Source organism: Crotalus tigris, unplaced genomic scaffold (genome assembly GCF_016545835.1).
Source record: "Crotalus tigris isolate CLP2741 ecotype Arizona unplaced genomic scaffold, ASM1654583v1 scf7180000017764.6130737, whole genome shotgun sequence".
Classification (NCBI taxonomy): domain Eukaryota; kingdom Metazoa; phylum Chordata; class Lepidosauria; order Squamata; family Viperidae; genus Crotalus; species Crotalus tigris.
Window position 1 is genome coordinate 977,936 of NW_024096618.1, and position 24,959 is coordinate 1,002,894.

The following is a 24,959-nucleotide window of genomic DNA, read 5'->3' on the forward strand; positions in this document are numbered from 1 at the left end:
CTGCTGGCCTGAGGGGCGAATGCCAGCTGCCATAGGGGTATATGTGGCTTCTGGAGGTTGTGGTACTGGGGGAGGTAAATTACCTTGGGGATCGGTGGGAGGGGGACCTACCTGTCCAGTTTCCCCCTGAGGAGACCATGCCCTAGTGGCATCCTATGGAGGAGCAAATTGAGGATCAAATGGTGAGTAGTCCAGTGGAAGGGGGGAAACCACATCTGTCCCACTGAAAGTGAGGCTTTGTACTCTGGAGAACTCCCTGTCCAGTGCCTGATGTCTCCTCGAGGCCTGCCTCTCAGCAGCTTTGGAGAGCTTCTTCGTGGATGAGGCCTTTGCCTTAGATTTTGTTGTTCCCCCCGCCTCCAATTCAGATGATCTGCGCTTTTTTTCTTTGGGGGGAACAGAAGAGCCCTGTGATGGCTGAGAGGCTGAACTGTCTGCCATTGCGGACTGGATATTCTGGAGAGAGATGTCTAGGGAGGGGGGATGAAGTATGCAGATATAGTTGTCAGAGAGGTAAAACCTCACGTTCTGAACAACAGCAATGGAAGACAGCCAGACAATGTTCTAAAATCATCTGCTAGGCCTTGTGGCACAGCGCCACACCGGCTAGATGGGACAGGTGGGGTCTGACCAAAATTCCCCCTCCTAAGGTAAACTGTTTGTGACAATATATATTATAATGAGGATGATAGTAATTCACAATTACAGACTGTTATGTTTTTTAGAAGAATGGTATTGGGGACTTGCAGATTTATAAACCAGCGACTGGGAGGATCTGCTATCTGTCCAGAATCTCAAGCCTGTCAGAACATAAAAGCCGAGGCTGTGAAGACCTCAAATGCCAATCGCCTCACTGAGTCTGAGTCTGTATTGAGCCGATGAGCGGTAATCACGGCCTTAAATGATGCCCCCCAGTTCCGTGCCTGTTACGGCAGAAGAAATTATGAAAGCCTGGGCAGAGCACAGGGAATGAGTAGTGGGGAGGCTTCCAAAATGGCGGCCGCGCCTTGTGAGGTTTTCAAAATGGCAATTGTGCCTCGTTAGATGTCCAAAATGGCGTTCGCGCCAAAAATAATGGCTGCTTCCCAGATCTTATCACGCCCTAGGGAGCTAAACCACTTGATTCAGAGTCACCAATTTGAAGAGAAATTTTGAATCAGTATCCCAAGTGGCCAAATTGATCAACAAATTTGAAATGCAATCAGAAACTAACTAGTCTAACCTAATCTGTTCAGAGGAGCCAAAAGATTTTGTGTCCTGCTGAGCTAAGACTAAGTCAAAAACTGGGCAAGGTCCACCCAGAAGGAGGCGTGGCAGATTTCTGACTTAGTCTCAACTAAGCAGGAAGGCTGAGATTACCCACCGGTGGATTCTACACTCATCATGCTGGAGAACAGACAAGCTCTAATGTTTTAAAAAATTATGTTGAACTTCTCCTAAGTTCAAACCTTGGATGTTGTCCAAGTTGATGTGCAGAAGAATAATCCACAAACTAATTCTATATTAACTTAAATTCTGTATCCTATTGAATTATTTTTTATAATGATGCATAGTCCCAGAGCTTAGTCTATCATTCTTCTAAGAAAAGATTATATATAAACTATGCTGCTTATTTGAAGATATTAAAACCAATGCGCTGAAAGTCTTGAAAGATTTCATTCTGTTTTATTAAGATCCAAGTCTTGCGGTCTATATTAACATATATCATCTTTTCCACTGATCAGACTTTTACATTTCATTTACTATAAAAATAAAAATCTAATGGAAAAGACATATAAATTTAACCAATAAAATAATAATTCTGCATGTAGCCTATAGCAGAACAATGCCATGTGAATTGCTTAATCATCTGTTCTGTAGCAGAAACTCATGATGCTGCAATTTATGGCTGGTCTGGGATGGTAACATCACAGGCAATCAAAGGCCTTGTTGCTGAATGACTCATAACGCAGATTCTTCTGGCTGCTCATGTAGCTGTTCCACAGTAAATGTGCCAAAGGTTTTCCAGTGTAACCTGTTCCCTCCAGCACAGGATGCTTAATTAAGAGCTCTGATCAAGGACAGGCACTCTAAAACACTCTCATTATAGCCTGGAAGATGACATCTTCGTTTGATGTGATTATTTTCAGAGGTGCAAAGACATAAGTGGTTGGTTCCTGTGTCATGTGCAGGATTATGATAGGAGCATGTCTTTTCAAGATTATGGCTCACTCCAGTTTCTGAAAAAAACAAACAAGGACTCCACATATGAAGAGGGAGTGTCTTCTCCAGAATACCAGCCTTCCTGTGGCTGATGAAGGAGAAAAGTGGAATTTTGAGCATCAGAGTAACTGCAAGGGAGGACAATTCCCATGGCACTATTGCACTATTAGGGAGGTTACCTAGCCAACAGTGCAAAATATTTCATTTCTCAATGTTTTAAATATGAAAACTTTGCAATATTTTAAAATCATATATGGTAGGGGGTGGATGCTGTTTAAAATTCTACTTGCATTCATCAAGTAAGCTTGGCACAGAGAATCATTTGTTTCAGATCCTGGATGATGATGATATACTAAATTTATATGCTACCTGATTCCCAGCAACTCTTGGTGGCATATAAATTTGATATTTTTTTCTGTACTATTAGGATCTATTCCTATGTTTTACCGCTCCCCCTCCCTCAGGTTCCCTGTTTTTCTTGTCTCTGCCCACATAGTTCCAAAAGACCAGCTCAGCCTTCACATGCTCCATATGGATTATCTCCACCCTTCCAGTCACATCCTTTGAATTGAATATTCCCTTCCCATTCTTGTGGCTTTGCAGAGACACACCCACAGCACCTTCAGCATCCAATGAATTACAAGAGGGCTTTGGTTAACAACCAATCAGATGGAGTGCCAAGAAAACAAACCAACATAAGCATGCTAAGTAAAAAACAGTTCTCCAGAAATAAACAGGGTGAAGAGGAAACTTCCACTTACCAGTTGCACCCAGAACCAGCCAGGCAGAAAGAAGCAGAAGTAGAGGCTGAGGAATACAACTGCAGCAATGGAAAAAGGTATCAAAGAAGCTTAGAGGCTGGAAGCAAATCCCATATTTTCTTCCTAAAGCTGACTTGACAATCTGATGCCTTACAGAAGTTTTGAATTTTCTTTCTCTTCCTGCACAGGCAACATGATCAGTTTCAAGAGAGAGGCATTTCAGCCTCAAATATCTGGAGGACACCAAGTTGTCCCACTCTAGTGTAGGGGAGCCTATTCCCAGCTCAGCTACGGGGGCAGGGAGTTAAGGCAACATTGGTTGGATTCTCTTCTGAGATTTTATAATTCTGATCTCGGAGAACAAGCTGTGATGGTCCTCCATATGTTGCTGAATCATATTACACAGAAACCTCAGCTAGTATAGCAAACTGTGAGGGATGCTGGTCAGCAACTTCTGGAGTGCCAGAGATTCTCTGTCTTGTGATAAGTGGTTTAGATAAAAAGGAACTAGATACAATCAGAGCTTTGGGAGTCTGGTGTAAAAATCAGTCAGAGAAACTCATTGGCTAGCCCATTTGGATTCTGGTACTGGATTTGAAAGATACAGGTTCTTGTCATGGGAACTTGTTGCTGTGCCTTCAGCCTTCCTATAACTCAGTTTCAGGTTTCTATCCATAAAATGCAAATAAGGGGCATATTATAAAGTACCTGTAAAAATGAATACTGTATGAATTCTGGTGCTAGATTTGAAAAGCACAGGTCCCTGTAATGGGAACTAATTGCTGTGCTTTCAATCTTACTATATGTCATATATCTATAAAATGGAAATAACAGATGAATATTGCACGAAATATTTTGGGCTACATATCTAAGAATATGTTATGACATCCAGTTATTGTTGCCAGGGATACTATGTAAAGCAGCGGCCTCCAAACATTTGGGTGCCAGCAGGGACCAGTTCTGTGGATGGCAATTTTTCCACGAACCAGGGGTGTGTGGTTTTATGCGCGGCCTGGATCCCGCATGGGTGTAGATGGGGCTTTGCTTGCTTCCGCAGGCTGCTTCTTCACAGGCTGCAGACAGATGCTGGTCCATGGCTGGGGACCTCTGATGTAGAGGAAATATATTGAGTCAAAAAGGAACTGTTGAAAGAAAAATCTTCATCAGGGTCCAGTCAAGCCAGGAATAAACAAAGTGAAGACTGCTTTAGAAAGAAGGTTGTAGTTTATTGAAGAGCAGAGCCAGACAGAAATGTGGGTCTGGGAAAGCTGACCATATGTAGCTGGGAGTGGTGGGTTTTTATACCTTCTTGGGCTTTTGTGTTTGAGGTTGTTTCCTGCTCCTGTGGCATGAACTTTGACCTGAGCTTTTGAGCATGTCCTTTTGGTATTCTGATGATGTTGGGTTACTCCTATTATGTTCTAAAGGTCATGTTTTTAGAGTTTGGGTGGAGATGTAGATTTTAGGGGTCTTTGTCTTTCTAATCTCATCAGCTGCAAGCTTCCTGGCTCTAGTCTTCCTGAATGAATCACCAAATCTGCATTTCTACAGAGCTGGTCTCTGCCTGGGGCTATTAAGAAAACTGGGCCTGCTTTTCTGCCTTTAAGATCCTTTGGGAAAATATAATATTCTGCCTTTTAATATTCCCAAAATATTTCTTTCTCTGGGGGGGATGCTGTCCTCCCACAGAACTGTTTTCTATTAACTGTTTTCTATGTTTACTGTTTATTAATAACAAAAATAGAGAGCAAAATATAATAATAATTATGATGGTGATACATACATAGTCAAAGAGAAGGAAAAAAACACATAAAAATGTAACAGAAATATTAAAGAAATATGACAATAAAAATAATATGTCACTGTAACTAAACAATAACATTATTTTTTCTAATTGTAACTAAAGTTACAGTTCTATATATACTTGTTTAATCCAAATATTATTTAATTACATACATATTGTCTATAAATGAGTCCATATTTCATTATAGTTGTCTATACAAAGTCTAGATCAATGGTGGCGAACCTATGGCACAGGTGCCAGAGGTGGCATTCAGAGCCGTTTCTGTGGGCACATATGCCATTGCCCTAGCCTCGCCTCCTCCCGCGACACTCTCCTCTCCAGCAGCCCCCCTGGAGGAGAGTCGCCCCTGAGCGTGGCCCATGCGGAGCAGCGCAGCCAAGGACATGGCAGCCAGGGAGCGTAGACAAGACTCTGCCCTCATACCCCATCATGCAGTTGATGCTGCAGGGCACGGGCAGAGGATGTGGCCGCCATAGCACTGCTGGGCTGCCTGGGCAATCTGTGGTGGGCCCTGGAGGCAGTGAATGGCCCTGCAGGCAGGTGGGGCGGGGATGGGGGGGCAGAGCAGGGGCGGAGCAGGGGGTGGGGCAGGGGCGGGGCCAGTTTTTGGGCACTTGCTCTCTAAAAGGTTTGCCATCACTAATCTAGATCTATAGGCAATGTGCTCATAAGTGTCAAGGGCAATCAGGTCGTCAAGCCATTGAATAAATGGAGCCATACACATATCTTTCTAATGCTGAAATATCAGATTCCTAGCCATAGAAAGGGCACAAAGAATTCTTTTAAGCAATCCAACTATCAAATTCCATCTACTAGGTATATAGTTCAAACTAATATTATCTTCTTAAAATTTTAGCTTTTTTCACATAATCGTATTTATATAGCTCACCACTTTCTCCCAAAACATAGAATTCCCAAAAATATTTTCCCCTCAAATTAGGACATTGCAGAAGCATGGTTTAAAGAAGCATTATCCTTATTACATCTTCAACACAAATGCTTTTTTTGACTGTCCTTTTATATATAGATGTTATGGAGCTAAAAAATTCTAAGTATTACTTTGTGTTGTATAAATTGTAATTTGAGATCCATTGACACTCTTGCTATAGAAGTTAATATACTCTCCCATTGTTTAGACAGCATGGGAACCTCTGATTCTTTATTTCATTCATTTCTTAACATCTGCACATCAAATTTATACAACTTTTAATGAGATAATAAATATCTATAAAAACTAATTGTAGGTGTTTTAATTTTAAAGGATTTAACAAATTGTTCTAGTATCTCAGGTGTCTTAAAAATGCTGCTAGTCCAAATAGTCTTATTAACAAAGTTTGTAATTGTAAATATTGTCATTGAGTTATATCTGGTGGTGATATTTATCTGTTAACACAAAGCATGTTAAACATTTATCTCCATCATCTATCAGTTGATGCAAAGTTAATATCTCCACTTCCATCCAATTTTACTATATCACTGTCTTTCTCTCAATTTTTAAAATTGAGTTTCTCCATAAGGTCAATTTGGCATGGGAAAATATCTTTTTTTATTAGACATTCCATTCCATAACTTTCTAACTGACATAATTATTTCCAGACATACCAGTTTTAGTATATTTAGATTCCAAAATGGTACTATATATGTATATTCCAAAGTTGCCCAAATCAGAAAATTAATACCACTTTCTTACTTCCAGTATTTAATACCTGACCATAGGTAAGCATGGTGATTTTATATACATAATAAAGGGGGGGGATGATATGAAAGAATTTATTTTCAGAGGCTGCTCTGTATCTATCTGATATAGGCAACCTGTGACTAGCCAGATATAATTGCATTATTACATTGCTCAGTCAGACCCTATAATCATGAATCATTTTAGCTAATGGTGATGAGAGTTGGTGATAAACCAATATTAGAGGGCCATTGATACTTAATTCTTCTGACTAACACTATAATGGTATCTTCTGCAGGTCTGGCCTATCCATCTAGTGATTCAGAGTGGATAAGCTTTTAGGTGCTTTTCATAGCCAGACCCTGGAGTACATAAATCTCATAGATCATGCAAAATACCTAAAAAAAAGAATGGGAACTATGGTGGAAATAACTGGATACTGGTCTCACTGATGTTTCTTCCCAGTCATTTTCCTTTCTAACAATTAATATTACTTTTGATCTTGAATTTAACTGGAGGAAAAATTAGCCCTAGAGAAATTTTCTAGGAGAATGTATTCACCAGAGAAGTTATTTATACAACCTATTATGGATACTTTGCACAATTTGCTATTTGAATCCATAGCTAGTTTGATCTATGTACACAGTCACCAACACTTCTCACTTCAATACACAATGGGCTACACAAACAGCACAATGTACAATGTATAATTTGAGAGAGAGACAGAGAGACAGAGTCAGAGAGAGAATAGGGGATTCCATATAAATCATTCAATGTTAAAAGTGCAAATTTAAAAACAAAGTAAAAATAAAATTGTTCTAGTCCATTTTTACAACGCCACATTTCAATTGATGGGTACTAAATTTACAGGCTATTTATTAAACCATTCAAAAATGTGATTCTCTCTGTACACTAAAATGACATTGTGGATTCTACCATCTCATTTTACTACCTGCCTGGTTGGTTCCCTTTGCATTCAGGAATATTCGTGATAATTTAAAACATTTGTGATTTTTATTAAATGGCAGGGAATGCCCTGAAATGTGTCACAGCTTATGACTATACTACCAAATCCTGTTCTGTTCAATACAGAATATAATAGATGTGAATCCATGGGCCTAGAATAGGACTAATAAATTAAGATCTTCCTGAAACTGACTTAGTAATTAGTATATATATATGTGTATGTGTGTATGTATGTGTGTGTGTGTGTGTGTGTGTGTATCTTTTCCCTTTTATTAGAAGTAGTAAACATTAGCAGTTATATACAAAAAATGTATAGGCATTAATAGCAACAAGAGAGCACATCTGATTATTTTCTTCTCTTTTTCTAGCTGGAGGAATAGTGCAAAGTGTACTTCTAGGGCAGTGGGACGTAAGACAACGCAAACTTCAGGATCTATCCAGGCAGTCTGAAGACCAGCAAGGTGCTACCTTCACTGAACACAAACTTCATGAAATTCCTCTTGAAGATGAACGCACACAGGACACTGCGAATTCAGGGAGGCAGACTATTAGACACCAGTACAAACTCACGGAAATTACCAGCCAACAAGACGGAAGGCAGAGTAGCAGCTCAGGACAGCTCGTATCCAGGCAATCTCAACATCAGAGAGGTGCTACTTTGGCTCAACACAAATTCCATGACATCCCTTTCAAGGATAAACGCACAGATTGCCCTGCGAGTACAGGGTGGCAGACTACCGGAAACCAGGGCAGTTGTACAGAAAGTAGCAGCCAACAAGGTGGCATGCAGAGTAGCAGCTCAGGAGAGCATTCTATAAAGCAACAACAAACCCCAAAACCCCAAGATGCTTCCCACCAAAGTGGCTCTTCAGGGCAAGGTAGCAGAAGGCAAGAAAACAGACAACCAAGTGGGAGCACCCAGAGTTGCTCCTCAGGGAAATCCGATCCAAAGTCCCACAAACCCCAGGACACTTCCTGCACATCCCAAGACTACGATAGGTAAGAGACCGGTACAGAGGAAACACGGGTTATGTGGGATCTCCCCAGATTACTGGACTGTATTTTCTGTTGAGTTCAGTTTGTGTGATATTCTGTTGGTAAAACAGTAGAATCAGAGTCCGGTAGGTACAAGTAGTCCTCGACTTATGTCCACAATTGAGCCCAAAATTTCTGGTGCTAAGTGAAACATTTGTTAAGTGAGTTTTGCCCCATTTAACAACTTTTTCTTGCCATAGTTGTTAAGTGAATCAACGCATTTGTTAAGTTAGTAACATAGTTGTTAAGTGAATCTGGATTCCCCATTGACTTTGTTTGTCAAAAGGTTGCAAAAGGTGATGACATGACTCCGGGACATTGCAACCGTCATAAATATGAGTCAGTTGCCAAGCATCTGAATTTTGATCACATGACCATGGGGAGGCTATAACAGTTGTAAGTGTGAAAAATGGTCATGTCACTTTTTTCAGTGATGTTGTAACCTTGAACGGTCACTAAATGAACTATTGTAAGTCGAGGACTATATATGGCATGAAAGGGGTCCCTAACCCCCGGGCCACAGCCCACTACCAGGCCTTGAGCCTTTCGGAACCGGGCCACGGAAGTGGTGGGCAAGTGTGTGCGTGCACATCCCTACTCACGCGAGCAGTGGGTGTGTGCACATGCACTCCATTTGTCTGAGCAGTGGGCACGCAAATGGAGTTGCATGTGTATGCTTGCCTGCCGCTTGCGCTGTACCATCCCCTCTTCCCCCTCTGGTCCATAAAGCCAAAAAGGTTGGGGAACTCTGATATACAGGGATGAATCAGAAGCACATTCACCTGGATCTAGGGATTTACTGAGACTATAGTGAGAAACTTCACACATGCTAAGCTATAAACATTGCTTAAAGACACTTGTGACAGAGTTCACAAAACATGTTACATCAAAACTCAAAAATCAAATTATGGACTTACATGATGTACAAATTCAGAGAGAGCACTTAAAACTGTGTTCACAAGGGGACAACAAAGATGAAGAAAAACACATTATATACATTACAGAAGTATGTTAGATTTAGTATGTGGGATAATATAATCTCTTTTCTCCATATAAAAAAGGTATGTACTTTTAATAACAACATAATAGGAAACATTCAGTCGGCTTTCTCTTGCTTCTTTGCAATGTTGCTTATCTGTTCTTGGAAACATTGTCCATCCTTACTCTCTGCCTATTGTGCAAAATGCATAGAACTTTTGTCAGGCAAATACAAATAAGCAAGATAGCTGAGAAAATGAATGGAAAAAAAAACCATACAAAAATATCCTGAATTTTAAAAAGTCATTGCAATTGCTATGTATATGAACTATTCCCCTGCATGAACTTCCCCTGTTACAAAGCAACTGACTTTGTTCCCAAGCTTGGAAAATACAGGGTTACACATGGGACTCTAGCAAGCTTTGGGCATGGGAGTTGTAGTTTTTCCAGGAAAACTTTGCAAACATCTTGGCACCTTGTCACTACTCACCTGGATGATTTCAAAGGTATTTTGTATCACTTTGTAGCCAACATGACAAGCCAATGGGATTCAATAGTCCAAAGTTCGCTATAGGAACTCTTGTGGAAGTAATTATTTTGGTGTAGCAGTTGAGTTGCATGATGTGTGTTTGTTGGTTTCTATGTACTTCAATCTGCTGGTCCTTGGCCAAAATATTCTGCTTTTCTGCCACTCTTGTTTCTTTAACAAACAAATAGCTTTGTTCAGGTGTTTAGCATTCATACTGAGAAATCACAGTGTAAGATTATGAGGTTTTCCAAGTAAAATGCTATGGAGGGCTTAAATTGGTTTATAGGTAGGCAGTGGACTTATTATGGCAGATCAAGCTTTAATTCAGAAAGGGATTTTATTTATTTATTTAGATGACTTCACCCACCTTAAATAACTCTGGATGTTCACAAACAGCAATATAATGCAGTAACTATAAAATGTAAGTAGGAAACAATAAAACTGTCAAGCAAAACCAAAACCCTGACACCTTATCCCTAGGATGCTTTACGGCCAATTCCAATTACCCCAATTCCATTCTATCTATTTTATTCTGTCCAGTCCCAGTGCTTGGCTAAAAAAAACAGATCTTGACGGCCTTTTAAAAAACGAAAAGGATGGGGGGGGGTGTCTGCTGAATCAATGGGGGGGGGCAGAATGTTCCATAAGGGGCAGCAATGGAAAAGAAACATCTCCAATGACTCACTAGATGAAAAATATCTCAGTGAAGGGACTTGGAACATATCTATCCTATTTAATGTAATAGGATAGGCAAATAGTTTCAGGAAGATGTGATTCTGCAAATAATCATGTCATATGCCACAGAGGGCTTTAAAGGGGATAACCAGAACATTGAATTGCACCCAGAAGCAAACTGGAAGACAGTGCAACTTGTGCAATAGAGATGAAATATGGGAGTATCTAGGAGCGCCCAATACTGTGCATGCCTACTGGACCAATTGTTACTTTCAAGTGGTCTTTAAAGGGAGTCCTCTGTAAAGCATATTACTTACAGTAATTTGAACAGGAAGTGACTTAGGCTTCAGTACCCATGTATACAAATGAGCAGAAAGCATAAGTAAGCCAAATCTTTTCTTCCAGGCTCAGCATCTCTGGATAATTAAAAGAGAACATTGTGCAAACTTGGAATTGGGTGAATGGAGAACCATATTAAATCATCATATATATCATGTCATATCAACACTGCCAAAAAATATAAAACACTGAAATCTTGTTTGAATAGGTGGTGTTTTGCAAAGAACTTGCTTTAAAAATTGAACAGTAGCAGAAACTAAATTAAAATCTGGAGCAAGCATCCTTTTCTTATCCCATCCTGTTTGTCTCATTTTGTTCAGTACATTTCTTCTCCAGGCAAATTATTCAGTTTTTATGGCAATGGTGATCAGGATCTGAGAGCCCAAGCTCACACTGAACACCTGAAAAATGGCAAGCTGAGATGAATTATTTGAAGTAACTTTAACATTAAAGAATGTAAGGGCTGAAGGAGATCATGGAGAATATCTAGTTTCAATCCCAATAATCTAAATGCTAAGGTCAGAATCAATTGCTGCATGAAAGGAAAAAACTGATTATTATATGGATATGATCAACTGAGTTTGTAAGAAAACTATAAGAAAAGTATAGGAGCAACTATTCTTGCTTCTGGCCCAAGATCTTCTTTCTTTCTTCTTACTTCTTTACTGGCCAAGTGTGGTTGGACACACAAGGAATTTGTTTCCTGTGCATAAGCTCTCAGTGTACATACAAGTAATAGTGTTGTTGTTAATTGCGAAGTCATGTCCGACCCATTGCAACCCCGCAGACAACGTTCCTCCAGGTCTTCCTGTCCTCTACCATTTTCTGGAGTCCATTTAAGTTCACATTCCATCCAGCCACCTCATTCTTTGTTGTCTCCTTCTTCTATTGCCCTCAATCTTTCTCAGCATTAGGCCCTTCTCCAGTGACTAACAGTGATAATCATTGTTGTGTCCTGGGCCTGATGAGGAAACTCAGCAGGCTCAGAATTGTTGCAAATGGTCCCGGGCATTCTAAAAGCTGCCCGGGACCAGACAGAGCGGCGCCAGCCTTGTGCGCATGTGCAAGATGCGAAGAAAGAACTCTTATTGGTTCACTCTATCCGGGTTTCAAGCCCTATAAAAAGGCCTGCATGCCTTTTGTTTTTTGCTTGGAGTTGGAGTAGGAGAATAAAGCATTGTAGTTGTCACCATGTGTCTTCATCATTCGCATGCGAACAAAGGATTTAACACTGGCGACGAAGGTGGGATCCTTTGCAAGCTGAAACAAAAGATTTAAGGACTTACCCTGGAAGTCCTGAAGAGGGGAAGACGGCGTCTGAATCAGCGTCCCAGCCCGCCAGTATAGCGTCGCTGGAGGGTGAGCTCAGCTAAAGGACCCTTTCCCCAAACAGCAGCTTGCAGAGGAAGCAAGTGGTGAAGATTGTAAACTTTATAATGTTGAAGATTGGTTGCTTGACTGATTTTGATGTCTCCCACCCAGAGAGATGGAATTCCTACGTAGCACGGGTGGGGAACTACTTCAGAATAAATCAGATTAGAGAAGATGGCCTGAAGGCAGCAACTCTTTTGTGTGCCTGTGAACAAGAAGCTTTTGACATTGCAGAAAATCTGGTGGCCCCTGCACCTCTGGAGTCAGTAACATATACTGACTTGAAGAAAATGTTGAAGGAACACTTCCAGCTGAAGTTATCCATCATTGCTTGGAGGCACGCGTTCGAGCAGAGAGACCAGAGGCTGGGTGAATCTGCTGCAGACTTTATTGCGGCCTTAAGGCAAGCAGCCAGACCTTGTGAGTTCAAGGATCTGGAAGAGAGGCTGCGAGATTGCTTTGTCTGCGGCTTTTTGTTGTAAGAGCCTTACAACAAAAGATTTTTGCAAAAGGTTTCCTTCCAAGATGCGTTGCGAGAGGTGGCAGCTGAGGAAGCAGCAGGTGGGGCTGTGAAGGCCTTGCGCCTCACCAGGAATCCTCCAGACACAGCTACCATCCATCAAGAGGACGCTCGAGAAGGATCAGAAATGGATCCTGAAGAGGAGGTCGACAGACTTCACTAGCCAGCTGAGAGGAGGCAGAAGGGACGTCTGGTCAAGGCCACAGCATCTCTTCAATGCTTCGGGTGTGGAGGACGCCACAAGCGAGCTGATTGCCGGTTCCGCTCCACAATTTGCTGGGCATGTGGCAGGCAAGGCCACATTGCATCCATCTGTTTGGGTCGCCAGAAGGTTCAACCTCAGGAAGAATTGCTTCAGAAAGGTACCAGGGTCCCCAGCCAACACAGGGTGGGTTTCTGCACATCGCGCAGGAGCATTCTGAGAACAGGGACACACAAGCCCCTTAAGAAGAAACTTTCCATTAATGTAAGGTTGCAAGGGGTTCCCTTACGGGTGGAGTTGGACACTGGGTCCGCTCTTTCCATTATTTCAATTAATACCTTCAAAAAGATTTGCAGCAGTAGTGGCCTTCGAGTTAAACTCAGGCCATTGAATCTAATACTCACTGATTTTCAAAATTCTATGGTGTGTGTTAGGGGGGAGGCCACTCTTAAAGTACAGGATAAGGATTTTGAAGGTTCCCTAGATGTGGTGGTTGTTGGGGGTGAACGGACGGGTCTTATTGGACTCGATTAGTTCGAGGCTCTGGGAATCCAAGTAACTGGGCTGCACAGCTTGCAAACGCTGGGCCTTGCAGAGGTTTGCAAGGAGTTTGCAGATGTGTTTAGTTCAGAACTAGGATCCTACAAGGGGCCTCCCTTTTTGCTATGGTTAGACCCAACCATCATGCCCATCAGGGTTAAGCCTAGGAGGGTACCTTTTGCCCTCAAGGGTAAGATAGATGCTGAACTGGACAAATTGCTCCAGCAGGGCATTTTAGAACCTGTGTATTCTAGTCCATGGGAAACTCCCATAGTAACACCTCTAAAGGCTAATGGGGAAATACGTATATGTGCAGACTACAAGAGTACACTGAATAAGGCGTTGCAACAGCACACTTATCCAGTCCCTGTTGTAAACCACATCCTGGCCTCCCTCGGGGGGGGGGCACATTTTTGCGAAGCTTGACCTGGCACAGGCCTATCAACAGCTACCTGTTGATGAGGCAGCTGCAGAGGCCCATACTATTGTAACTCACAGGGGGGCCTTCAAGGTCAAGAGACTGCAATTTGGGGTCAATGTAGCCCCTGGCATATTCCAAAGTGTCATGGAGAGCACACTTCGAGGTATTCTTGGGGTCTGTCCCTACTTCGATGATGTCCTCATTGCTGGGGAGTCATCTCAAAATTTAGCAGAAAAATTAAGGGCTGTCTTGCTTCATTTTCAAAAAGCAGGCCTTAAGCTAAAGCAGGATAAATGCAAGATAGGAGTCACTTCCATTGACTTCTTAGGTTTCAGGTTGATGCCCAAGGCATTCACCCTACTGAAGCTAAACTACAAGCTATTCAACAGGCCCCAAGCATCAAGTCCAAGAGTGAGCTGCAAGCCTTCTTGGGGCTATTAAATTTTTACCATGCATTTCTCCCACACAAAGCTGCAGTGGCTGAGCCGTTACATAGACTCTTAGACAAGCAGGCTCATTGGCAGTGGACTAAAGTCCATGACAAGAGCTTCAATGAGTTTAAGGCCTTGCTCACTTCTAATGCTGTTTTAGCGCATTTGAATGAGCAACAATGAGCAACTGCCTGTTTGCATCGCATGCGATGCATCTCCTTATGGGGTGGGAGCAGTACTTAGCCTGTGGCCTATTATTCAGGGACTCTGTCTTCTGCAGAGTGAAATTATGCTCAAATTGACAGAGAAGCTTTGGCCATAGTGGCTGGCATAAAGAAATTTCATGATTTCTTATATGGCCACCACTTCACGGTCTATACAGACCATAAGCCTCTGTTGGGTTTGTTTACTACTAATAAACAGACACCACATATCATTTCTCCTCATATGCTGAGATGGTCCATTTTCCTGTCAGCATATGACTACATTCTAGTTCACAAACCTGGAAAAGAAATGGGCCATGCAGATGGCCTAAGCAGATTGCCTTTAACTCAGGTAGAAGCAGACCCTGCTCCTGCCATAAATATTCTTTCCATTCAGGAGTTGCCTGAATCTCCCCTCAATGCTAGGGATGTGGCTGCTGAAATTGCCACTGATCACACTCTTACACGTGTGCTGACATGGGTGTTGTCAGGATGGCCTGACACGTGTCCAGATGTGACATTTCAAAGTTTTTGTCTACCTTTAATGGGTGCCTTTTATGTGGTAGCAGGGTAGTCATCCCAGCCTCATTGAGGTCTAGAGTATTGATCTCTCTGCATGAGGGACATCCTGGGATAGTCAGGATGAAAGCGCTTGTGCGCAGCCATCTTTGGTGGCCTGGGCTTGATAAAGCTATCAAGGCTCAGGTGCATGGGCTTGAAATGCCTCAGGTCCCTGTACACATGTGGGAGGAGACACACACACCTTGGTCAAGGGTACATTTAGATTATGCTGGGCCCTTCCAGGGGCAATTCTTCATTATCCTTGTTGATAGCCATTCCAAGTGGCTAGAGGTTGTTCCTGTTTCCTCCACTACTACTGCCAGGACTATCCAGGTGTTGAGAGGAATTTTTGCATCACATGGACTTCCAGATGTCCTGGTTTCAGATAATGGCGCTCAATTTATCTCTTCTGAGTTCCAGGCTTTTCTTCAGGCCAACCTGATCCAGCATGCAACGTCAGCTCCCTTCCGCCCTTCCACCAACGGGCAAGCTGAAAGGATGGTGCGCACCACCAAGGACGCACTCAAAAGACTCACGTTCGGTAGCTGGCATTACAGGTTAGCTGACTTTCTTCTTGCACACCACACCACACCTTGCATGACCACTGGGAAGAGCCCAGCTGATCTCCGCTGGGGTCGCAGACTCATTACTAAATTGGACAGGTTGCACTCAGACGGGGTGGCTTCACAGGTGTCGCAACCGTGGGCACCAAGGAGACTACAGTTGGGTGATCCGGTCTGGTCTAGGAACTACGCTCCTGGTCATCTGTGGGTTCCTGCTGTCATCTGTAAGATTTCTGGACCTCTCTCATACGAAGTGACCTTGGGAAATGGCCGCGTCCTGTGGTGTCACATCAATCAACTGCGCTGGTGGTTGTCCCCTGTGGATTCCTCCCATGCCTCCGCTCTCGGGGGGTAGGGGGCCCAGGAACCACGTCGCACTTCAGGTCAACCTTCTGAGACACAATCTCACTGTTGCTGGGACGTACCACAGGTCACTAGGGATTTCCCAGGGGAGGTGCAAGGGCATCTTCAGAGTTCAGCTATTGCGCCGAACAGGGAGTCATGCGTATCCGCAAGAGCTCCAAACAGGAATTCACCTGAGGCGGGGTTTGCCATAGAGGTGGCCACTGACTCTGGCACCTCGGCCACAGCGGACTGGGAGTATTGGGGCACACCTGCAACGCAGGTCACGTCCGAGACTGGTCGCAGGTTTGAGGGACTAAGTTCCCTGGAGCCATCCAGGGTAGTTGGGGAATCCTCAGCCAATTCAGAGGGTTGGGGAATTTCAGCTGCTCTCAGAGATTAGGGAGAGCTCTGGCAATTCTGTTGGCACGCCTCACCAGGGGTCACCTGCAAAACTTGTGCATAGCGAGCCCAATAGACGGGCCGGTAGGCCAGGTGCCCTTAAGAACAAGTCCTGGTCTGCCTAGCTGGGCAGGTGAGCTGACAGGCCAGGCACCCTCCCTAACCTTGCGTAGGTCACAACGGGCTAAGGCCCCTCCTAAGCATCTAGGCGAATATGTGAGGTTCTTGTCAGTACAAGGGACCTTACAGGTCTAGGTTGAGGAGATGGGACCTATGTGAGGTAGAAGATAGACACACGAAGTCCACATTAGAGAGTGGGTTGGTTAGCTAACTCTATTAGTTATAAGAAGGGTGTCTGCATGTGAACAGGCTATTATTTTCTTTTAATTTATTTGATTATTATTGTAAAGAAATGGGGAATTGTGTGTGTTCTATCCAGGGGGGAGGGGTGTTGTGTCCTGGGCCTGATGAGGAAACTCAGCAGGCCCAGAATTGTTGCAAATGGTCCTGGGCATTCTAAAAGCTGCCCGGGACCAGACAGAGTGGCGCCAGCCTTCTGCGCATGCGCAAGGCGCGAAGAAAGAAGAACTCTTATTGGTTCACTCTGTCCGGGTTTCAAGCCCTATAAAAAGGCCTGTGTGCCTTTTGTTTTTTGCTTGGAGTTGGAGTAGGAGAATAAAGCATTTTTAGTTGTCACCATGTGTCTTCATCATTCGCACGTGAACGAAGGATTTAATAATCATGATCATATACAACATGAAAATACATTCATCATAAATCGTGAAAAACAACACTTCATCATGAATCATGATGCAACACTTAGTGATAGTTATAGAGTACTAGCTAAACAAACCACATAAATCATACTAGGGTAAAAAAAACAATATAAATTGTAAGATACAAGCAGTAAAGTTATAGTCATAAGAAGATAAGGATAGATAATAGGAAAGATGAGGATTATCATAATAATACAGCTTTACTAAGTATTTTGACAGTGTTGTAGGGATTAGTTGTTAAGCAGAGTGACGTCATGGAGAAAAAAACTGTCCTTATGTCTAGTTGTTCTGGTGTGCAATGCCCTATAGCATCGTCTTAAGGGAAGAAGTTGAAATGGTTTTTGTCCAGGATGTGAGGGGTCTGTAGACATTCTTTAGAAAAAAAATGACACAAGTGTGGGTCCAAAAGGAAAATATTATTTTGAGTCTTCTCTGAAGTAAAAATCTTTGTATTAAGTGTTGGGAAGCCAAAAAACGTATTGAGCCATGGCAGAAATTCCCAAACTCTGTTATTAAAGTAAAGAAAGGCAATACAGTTATCCATCCAGTTCTTACAGAGCATCCTGCCTTGTGGGATCAGGATTAACATAAATGATAAAAAAGAATGGGACTTTCCCATAACGCTTTTGATTTTATGAGTGTTTATTTTGCTCTAGTACAAACCCCTATGCTGGCCTAGTAGATTGCTTACGTGCTACCTGGATGTCAGGAAAGACCCGTCCAAAGGAGTATCGGGTCACACAGCTGGAAGCCCTGTGTCACTTTCTGGAAGAAAGACAGGCCGATATACAGCGTGCCCTGTGTGAGGACCTACACAAGGTGAGTGGGCCATCCATCTAGAGCACCCGACAGCTCAGAGGAGACTTGCAAATGAAGGGCTTGCTTGCCAGTTAATAAACATAGGACAGCTATTCTATTTTTTTCTTTGTTAGATTTTCCATGAAAAGAATTATGAAAAGGAAGCAATGTTTTCTGTATGTGCCATGAGAACTGAGTTTAGCAAGGTGGCAAGCAGGATATGGAAAATCATTATGTAAACATAGTTGAGCAGTCAACAAATGATTAAGAGTACAGCCAAGTACTTTATTTCAGAAAAGTGGGGCAAAAACATCTAAATTTATCAAGACTTTAATTTCTTTGCATAGTCAGTCATCTAACTATATACTTTATAGTTTTATTTGTAGCTGAGTTTATCTGTGAGCCTCCTGCTTGATTAAAGTTTAAGTATCTAGAGAACTAAGCTTAGTGCTTAGTTGGTGTAACACCCAAATATTACATTTCAAGAATCAATTGAGATGATAGCATGATAAAACTTTACTATGAATGAGACACGAGTTTGCTCAGTGAAGAATTGCTGCATAGTTCACCTCTGAACTCAGCACGGACATCACTGATGCATCTCATTTTGTCTTTCTTCTCCGCAGCCCTGCTTTGAAACTGAGACCACTGAGATTCTCTTAGTCAGAAATGAGCTGGCCAACGCTCTTAACAACTTAAACTGCTGGATGAAGGATGAAAGCGTGAACAAGAACCTAGTAAGGAGAGAAGCTGAGTGGGAGGAGGACAAATGAAAAGGAATGTTTCTAGATTGGAGAGGGGTGAAAATCTAAAGGATATATTATCTCATTAAACTGAAGAAGGGCTTTCTATCTGAACTTTTTTTTCCTGGTTTTTCTGTAGCTGACGCAGCTGGATTGCGCCTTCATTCGCAAGGAACCATTTGGTGTGGTGCTGATCATTGGAGCCTTTAACTTCCCTATCCAGCTTACTTTGTTGCCCCTTGTGGGAGCCATTGCAGCTGGTGAGTGAGAAGCTAGTTCCTAATTCATTTTAGACATTAGATCTTATGGGTGTTCTTCCAGGAGATAATAACAATAATAATAAAGTTGGAAGGGACCTTGGAGGTCATCGAGTCCAACCCCTGCTCAGGCAGGAAACCCTACACCATTTTGGACAAATGGCTATCCAGTCTCTTCTTAAAAACTTCCAGTGTTGGAGCATTCACCACTTCTGGAGGCAGGTTGTTCCATTGCTTAATTGCAATGCAATTAAAGATGCAAGCATGTGGTGGATGTTAATCTGTTGCAACCATGGTAAAGTGTTCTCTCCTTCTCCTAGGGAATTGTGTGATTCTCAAACCTTCAGAAGTGAGCAGCTGCACTGAAAAGCTCCTTGCAGAAGCATTGCCTTGTTATCTGGATCCAGTGAGTTCCTCAACTGCCAGCTTATCTTGTTAAAAAATCAGAATGAAGCTTTTTCCTCTGCCTTTGTCTTAATTCAGTGGTTCTCAACCTGTGGGTCGGGACCCCATTTGGGGTCGAACGACCATTTCACGGGGGTCGCCAAACCATGCTGTCCGCCATTTTTTCCCCTTTTCCCTAGCTGTCCTACTCCCTCTTATTGGTGGCCACACCCACTTGGGGGTCACCACAACATGGGGAACTGTATTATGGGGTCACGGCATTAGAAAGGTTGAGAACCACTGTCTTAATTAATCATGAGAGGGCAATTCTTTAGGCCCATTGAGGAAAAACTCTGGATCTGAACTAATCTCCGATTTTTAATCTGTTTTTGGAAGCTGAGTTAATTTCTGCCCCTTTAGACTGTGGTGGTGGTGGTGCTGGTGGTGGTAACCTTTTGAGGTTTAGTGTGCTTTTTCTAGCCCCTTGGTTTCAACGAAGAAGGCTGTCAGCTCTGTCTTAGCCAGCCACAGCAAAAGGGTGATGTACAGTTAACAGTTGGATATGCAGTGTCAGTTTATTTTGGATGTAGGTTATGTGCTTTCTGTTTTTCTTAAAATCCAAGTATAGTGTAGAGGACTAAGTATATATTGTTACTTTAACAAAAGACTATTTGGGATAGATAAAGGAAGAATGAATTTAGGAGATTACTATGAAGGCAGGACAATTCCATTCCCAAAGTTAGACAGGAAAAAAAAATCATAGGTTCCCTATTACTATATTCTCATTAAATAAAAAAATAATCATTTTAAAATTAAAATCTTTTTAAGGAAAATCCTAATTTCCTTTTAATTTAGTGCATCATTTCCTTACTCCAAATTGCTCCCAAGAGGCTTTTTATCTTGCAAAGTTTCAGGGGCAGAAAACACCATCTGTCTGATATGCAGGCAACTTGACTGAATATGAACTTCCTTTTCTATTTTACAGCAAACCTTTGCTGTGGTGACAGCTGGTCCTGAAGAAACAGGAAAATTACTGGAAAATAAGTTTGATTATATCTTCTACACAGGTGATTTTCCCTTCTTGCATATTCTTTTCAGGTTATTCAATACTACTTTAAAAATATTATTAACCACTACACAAAAATCTATGTGGTAAGCCAATATTCAACTATTGAAACTGAAAGGTTCTGTTTATTTATCGAAGATCATTATTTACAAAAAAACCCCCAAAACATCTGCAGTAGAATTTACCTCTGTGTAGCTAATACAATACCTTTCTAGAAGACCAAATTGTGTATATTACTGCAATTTGCCATGTGTCTTAATTAAGTAACTTTACTACAACTCAATACAGCTGAGTTAGTGGCACGTTAGGCCAGGACTGTGTTGACAACCCTTGTGAGGTTGACATGTCAAGAATTCAGAAAATACCTAACTTGACACTGCTGGCATCACACACACACACACACACACACACACACACACACACACACACACCCCTTCCCCAAACAACAGAGAAACATTCTCTATCTCCCTCCCATCTAGGTCACCATGAATAGCAATTCTTGATAGCAGTGCCAAAGCTGGACCTGAAGTCGAGGCCTGGGCCTTGACTTCAGTCCTAGAGCCACTGCTGCCACTCCAAAAGGCAGCCTCACATTGTTTCCCAAGGCTTGCAAAACTTGGGAAGCAGCACGATTGCCCTTGTGGCTCAGTGGGCCATGCGCCCCTTACCTTCAGATGATGCTCTCTTTTAGTTAACAGGCTCCTGTGGTCTATCTGAGGCTGCTCCAGGTCACAGGAGGCCTTTGTTCTTGAAGCAGCTTCAGAAAATATTCTTCCGCTGCCTCTGAAGGCTCCAAAACTCACATTAAAGCAGGTCCCATTCTCACACAGTTTTGGGAGGCTGCACAAGAGCATGGCCCTCCCTGGGGATGCCTGGAGGCTCCGCAAGAGCACATCCCTTCTCCCATGGCCTCCACAGCCTCTGAAAATTGTGTGAGAATGGGGACACTTTCAAGAATTGTTGTTGGGTGCTGGTGGAACCTGGCCTGTGACAGTGGCATGTCACCTATGACATGCCTCATAGGTTCATCATCATTGGCCCAGGGAAACTGTTGCATGTAGTGTTTGTAACTTGGGCTATCAGCAGCTTCCAGATTGTAGATCTTGCCCACAAGTGAAGCAAAAGATTTTTTCTTACTTACACTTTAAGTAAGAAAAAATACTTAATGCAAAATTTCAGTCTTTTGGAAATAATGAACATTCTCTGGCTTTTTCCCTCACAGTGAAGATACTAAGATTTTTCTTTCCCTTTCATTCCCAGAACAGCTCAGGGTAATAACAAGAACTGCATGTTTAATAGGAGTTTGGCAAGAGAGTTTGATGTGGAATTTTAATAGACTGTCTATATACATTCTACATCTAAATTGACATTTTTAAATAACTTGGATGAAGAGGTAGATGGAATCATTATAAAATTTGCCAACGAAATAAAATTGGATGGAATATATATATTCTAGGAGACAGAAAACAATAAGTTAGAAAAATGAACTGAAAATAAGGGAAAAATTGAGGTTTTTTTAGTCAGGAATCAAAATTCCTAACAAACAAAACAAATGCATCAGTTTGGAAACAGCCCTTGGAACAGAATGCTGATCACAAATGATCAGCAGTGTAATATGACTGTTAAAAAAAGTATATACAATCTTAGTTTAAACCAATCAAGTTACTAAAATGGGATTCTTTGTAAATCAGAAAATACTTTCTGCATTACATAAAACTGCTTCAGCAGAGTTGCCTTGCTGATTATTATTAACATTTCATGGAGATTTTTAAATATTGTGTGTGGAGTTTTGCTCATCTGTATGAAAGAGTATTAGATTGTTTTTGCGCATAGAACTGAGCTCCCAATGCTGGATGGGAGTTATGCTGTATATCTTTTTTGACCCAAATTTTTCCATTTCTTTATAGGAAGCGTCCGTGTAGGAAAGATCATCATGACTGCTGCAGCAAAACATGTGACACCATTGACTCTGGAGCTGGGGGGTAAAAGTCCCTGTTATGTGGATGAGAACTGCTGTTTCCCAAATGCAGCCAACCGAATTGTATGGGGAAAATTCGTCAATGCTGGACAGACATGCATTGCACCAGATTATGTGATCTGTACACTTGAAACACAGGAAAAATTGATGCCTTGCTTGCGCCAAGCTATCCGTGAATTCTTTGGAAATGATCCCAAGGGATCATCTGATTTTGGTCGCATGGTCAATGACAAGCATTTCCAGCGCGTCCGAGCTTTGCTGGAATGTGGCCGGGTGGCCATTGGTGGAGAGACCGATGAGCGTGAGCGTTATATTGGTGAGTATACAGCTTGGGGCTGGAGGAAGAATAAAAGGAAAGATTTGAAATTTGGGAAAGATAAAAAGACATTTCATGAACACTAACTATTTATTTATTTATTTATTTAATTTATTTATGAGACTTATATACCGCTTTAAGTGCAAGCACTCTCTAAGCGGTGTACACCAGTAAGCAATGTGTATATATATATATATATATATATATATATATATATATATATATATATATATATATAATATATTACATTGCCCCCAACAATCTGGGTCCTCATTTTACCTACCTCGGAAGGATGGAAGGCTGAGTCAACCTTGAGCCGGTGAGATTTGAACCGCGGACCTGCTGAAGACAGTCAGCTAAAGTGGCCTGCAGTACTGCACTCTAACTGCTGTGCCACCTCAGCTCAACTAGTAAGCTTTTAGAGAAATTGATGTGTTCACTGAGTCAAAAATGACTTATAGTACAAAATCAATTGCTGTTTTTAACAATTAGTTAAATTAGTTAATTAACAATTAGTTTTGTCCAACTTTTGGTAACTTTATAGGCAAATGCTCTCCATGCTACCCTGTCAAGCACAGCTTCTAATTGTAGTATGTTCAACTTTGCATCAGATTTGATGTTATCAAGCCAGAACATCAGATTTGATGTTATCCTCCTCCTTTTTTGTCCACTAACCATTCCTAGTCTTCTCCAATGAATTTGCATGCATAACATGGCCAAAGTAAATCAGAGGTAGTCTTATGATTTTAGCTTCCAGTGATGTGTCTGCTTTTGTGCAATTTAATCAATTAATCAAACTTATTAAGAATATATGATTAGTAGGTATAGTTTAGATCAACCTCCCAAGTTGATGCTTACCAGATGTGTTGGATTGTCATTGGCCAAACAGACTTGGGATTTTGAAAGTTGAAGTCTAAGAAAGCTAACAAACTAAGAGAGAGATTAGGAAAAAAAAATCTATGTATGGAAATACGGTATTAACTAATGGAACAGCTTGCCTCCTGGATGTGGATGTTTTATCACTGGAGGTTTTCAAGAAAAGATTGTGCATTCATTTGTACAGGATGGTATAAGGATCTTGCCTGGGACAGGGGTTGGACTAGAAGACTTCAAAGGTCCCTTCCAGCCTTATGATTCTATGATCTGGGAAAGTCTGTTTTAGATAAAGCAAGAAGGCAGTCATGTTTTCCTGAGTTTGCACATTGGAACTGATATCCTGGGGAAAGCTAAAGCTCTCCAAATAAAGGTATGGTATATAAATAGAACAAGTCTTGATGTGAACTTTTACCCATTACAGCTCCAACAGTGTTGGCAGATGTGAAAGAATGGGAGCCAATCATGCAAGAGGAGGTTCTTGGGCCCATCTTGCCAATACTCACTGTGAATCATATCGAGGAGGCCATACATTTCATCAATTGCAGAGAACGCCCACTAGCTGCGTATGCCTTCTCCTGTGATAACAAGGTATACTGTTTAAGCCACAGAATATTGTATTTGGAAGAATTTATATTATTTCCCATAACCCCACTCATGATGGCCAAACAAAAAGAGACTTGCACTGTGTTTGGTGGTGAGCGATGATGAACCAACATGGTAGTTCTTTGCTCACTTGTAATATAGTTTGGAAGGTCTAGGCCCGGGGTAGGCAACCTCGGCTCTTTTATGACTCAGGAATTCTGGGAGTTGAAGTCCATGAGTCATAAAAGAGCCGAGGTTGCCTACCCCTGGTCTAGGCCAACTGTCTGCAGCCAACTCACTGTGGCCATCTTGCCGCGGCCAACTCATCACAGAAAGATTCGCCACAGGACAATCCACATGGGATAACACAATGTGATAAATGTTATCCACCACTTTTTCTTCTACTTTATTTCCATTTTTGTCAATGCAAATAATGTTGAAGAAACAGTGGTGGATAATATTTATTGAGTTATCCCGTGTGGATTGTCCTATGGCGAGTTGTCCTGAAGCAAGTTGGCTGTGGTGAGTTGCAGCATGGCAAATTGGCCGGGGTGAGATAGCAGTGGTGAGATGGCCGCACCAGGTTGGCTGCAGTGAGATGGCTGTGGCAAGTTGACCACAGCGAGATGGCCATGACGTGTTGGCTGTGGTGAGTTGTCCCAT

At 42.0% G+C, this 24,959-nt stretch overlaps 1 protein-coding gene and 1 long non-coding RNA gene across 3 annotated transcripts in view; one reads left to right on the top strand and one right to left on the bottom strand.

Moving 5' to 3' along the window:
* Positions 1-24,959, bottom strand: part of LOC120306936 — a 60,499-nt gene that overhangs the window by 26,295 nt on the left and 9,245 nt on the right. For both annotated transcript variants that reach the window (XR_005556425.1, XR_005556424.1), the window contains exons 3-5: positions 24,218-24,289; positions 10,943-11,041; positions 9,912-10,121 (exon numbers count right to left, since the gene is read on the bottom strand). This is a non-coding gene — a long non-coding RNA (uncharacterized LOC120306936). The remainder of the gene's footprint in view (positions 1-9,911; positions 10,122-10,942; positions 11,042-24,217; positions 24,290-24,959) is intronic.
* The window catches only part of LOC120306934 (aldehyde dehydrogenase family 3 member B1-like), a 29,187-nt gene continuing 6,156 nt past the window's right edge, over positions 1,929-24,959 (top strand). Inside the window, exons 1-9 of the mRNA XM_039341007.1 lie at positions 1,929-3,040; positions 7,777-8,407; positions 17,953-18,115; positions 18,721-18,831; positions 18,977-19,097; positions 19,415-19,500; positions 20,464-20,545; positions 22,452-22,838; positions 24,136-24,302. Of these exons, the coding sequence (XP_039196941.1) occupies positions 3,031-3,040; positions 7,777-8,407; positions 17,953-18,115; positions 18,721-18,831; positions 18,977-19,097; positions 19,415-19,500; positions 20,464-20,545; positions 22,452-22,838; positions 24,136-24,302 (1,758 nt within the window). The 5' untranslated portion in view covers positions 1,929-3,030. The remainder of the gene's footprint in view (positions 3,041-7,776; positions 8,408-17,952; positions 18,116-18,720; positions 18,832-18,976; positions 19,098-19,414; positions 19,501-20,463; positions 20,546-22,451; positions 22,839-24,135; positions 24,303-24,959) is intronic.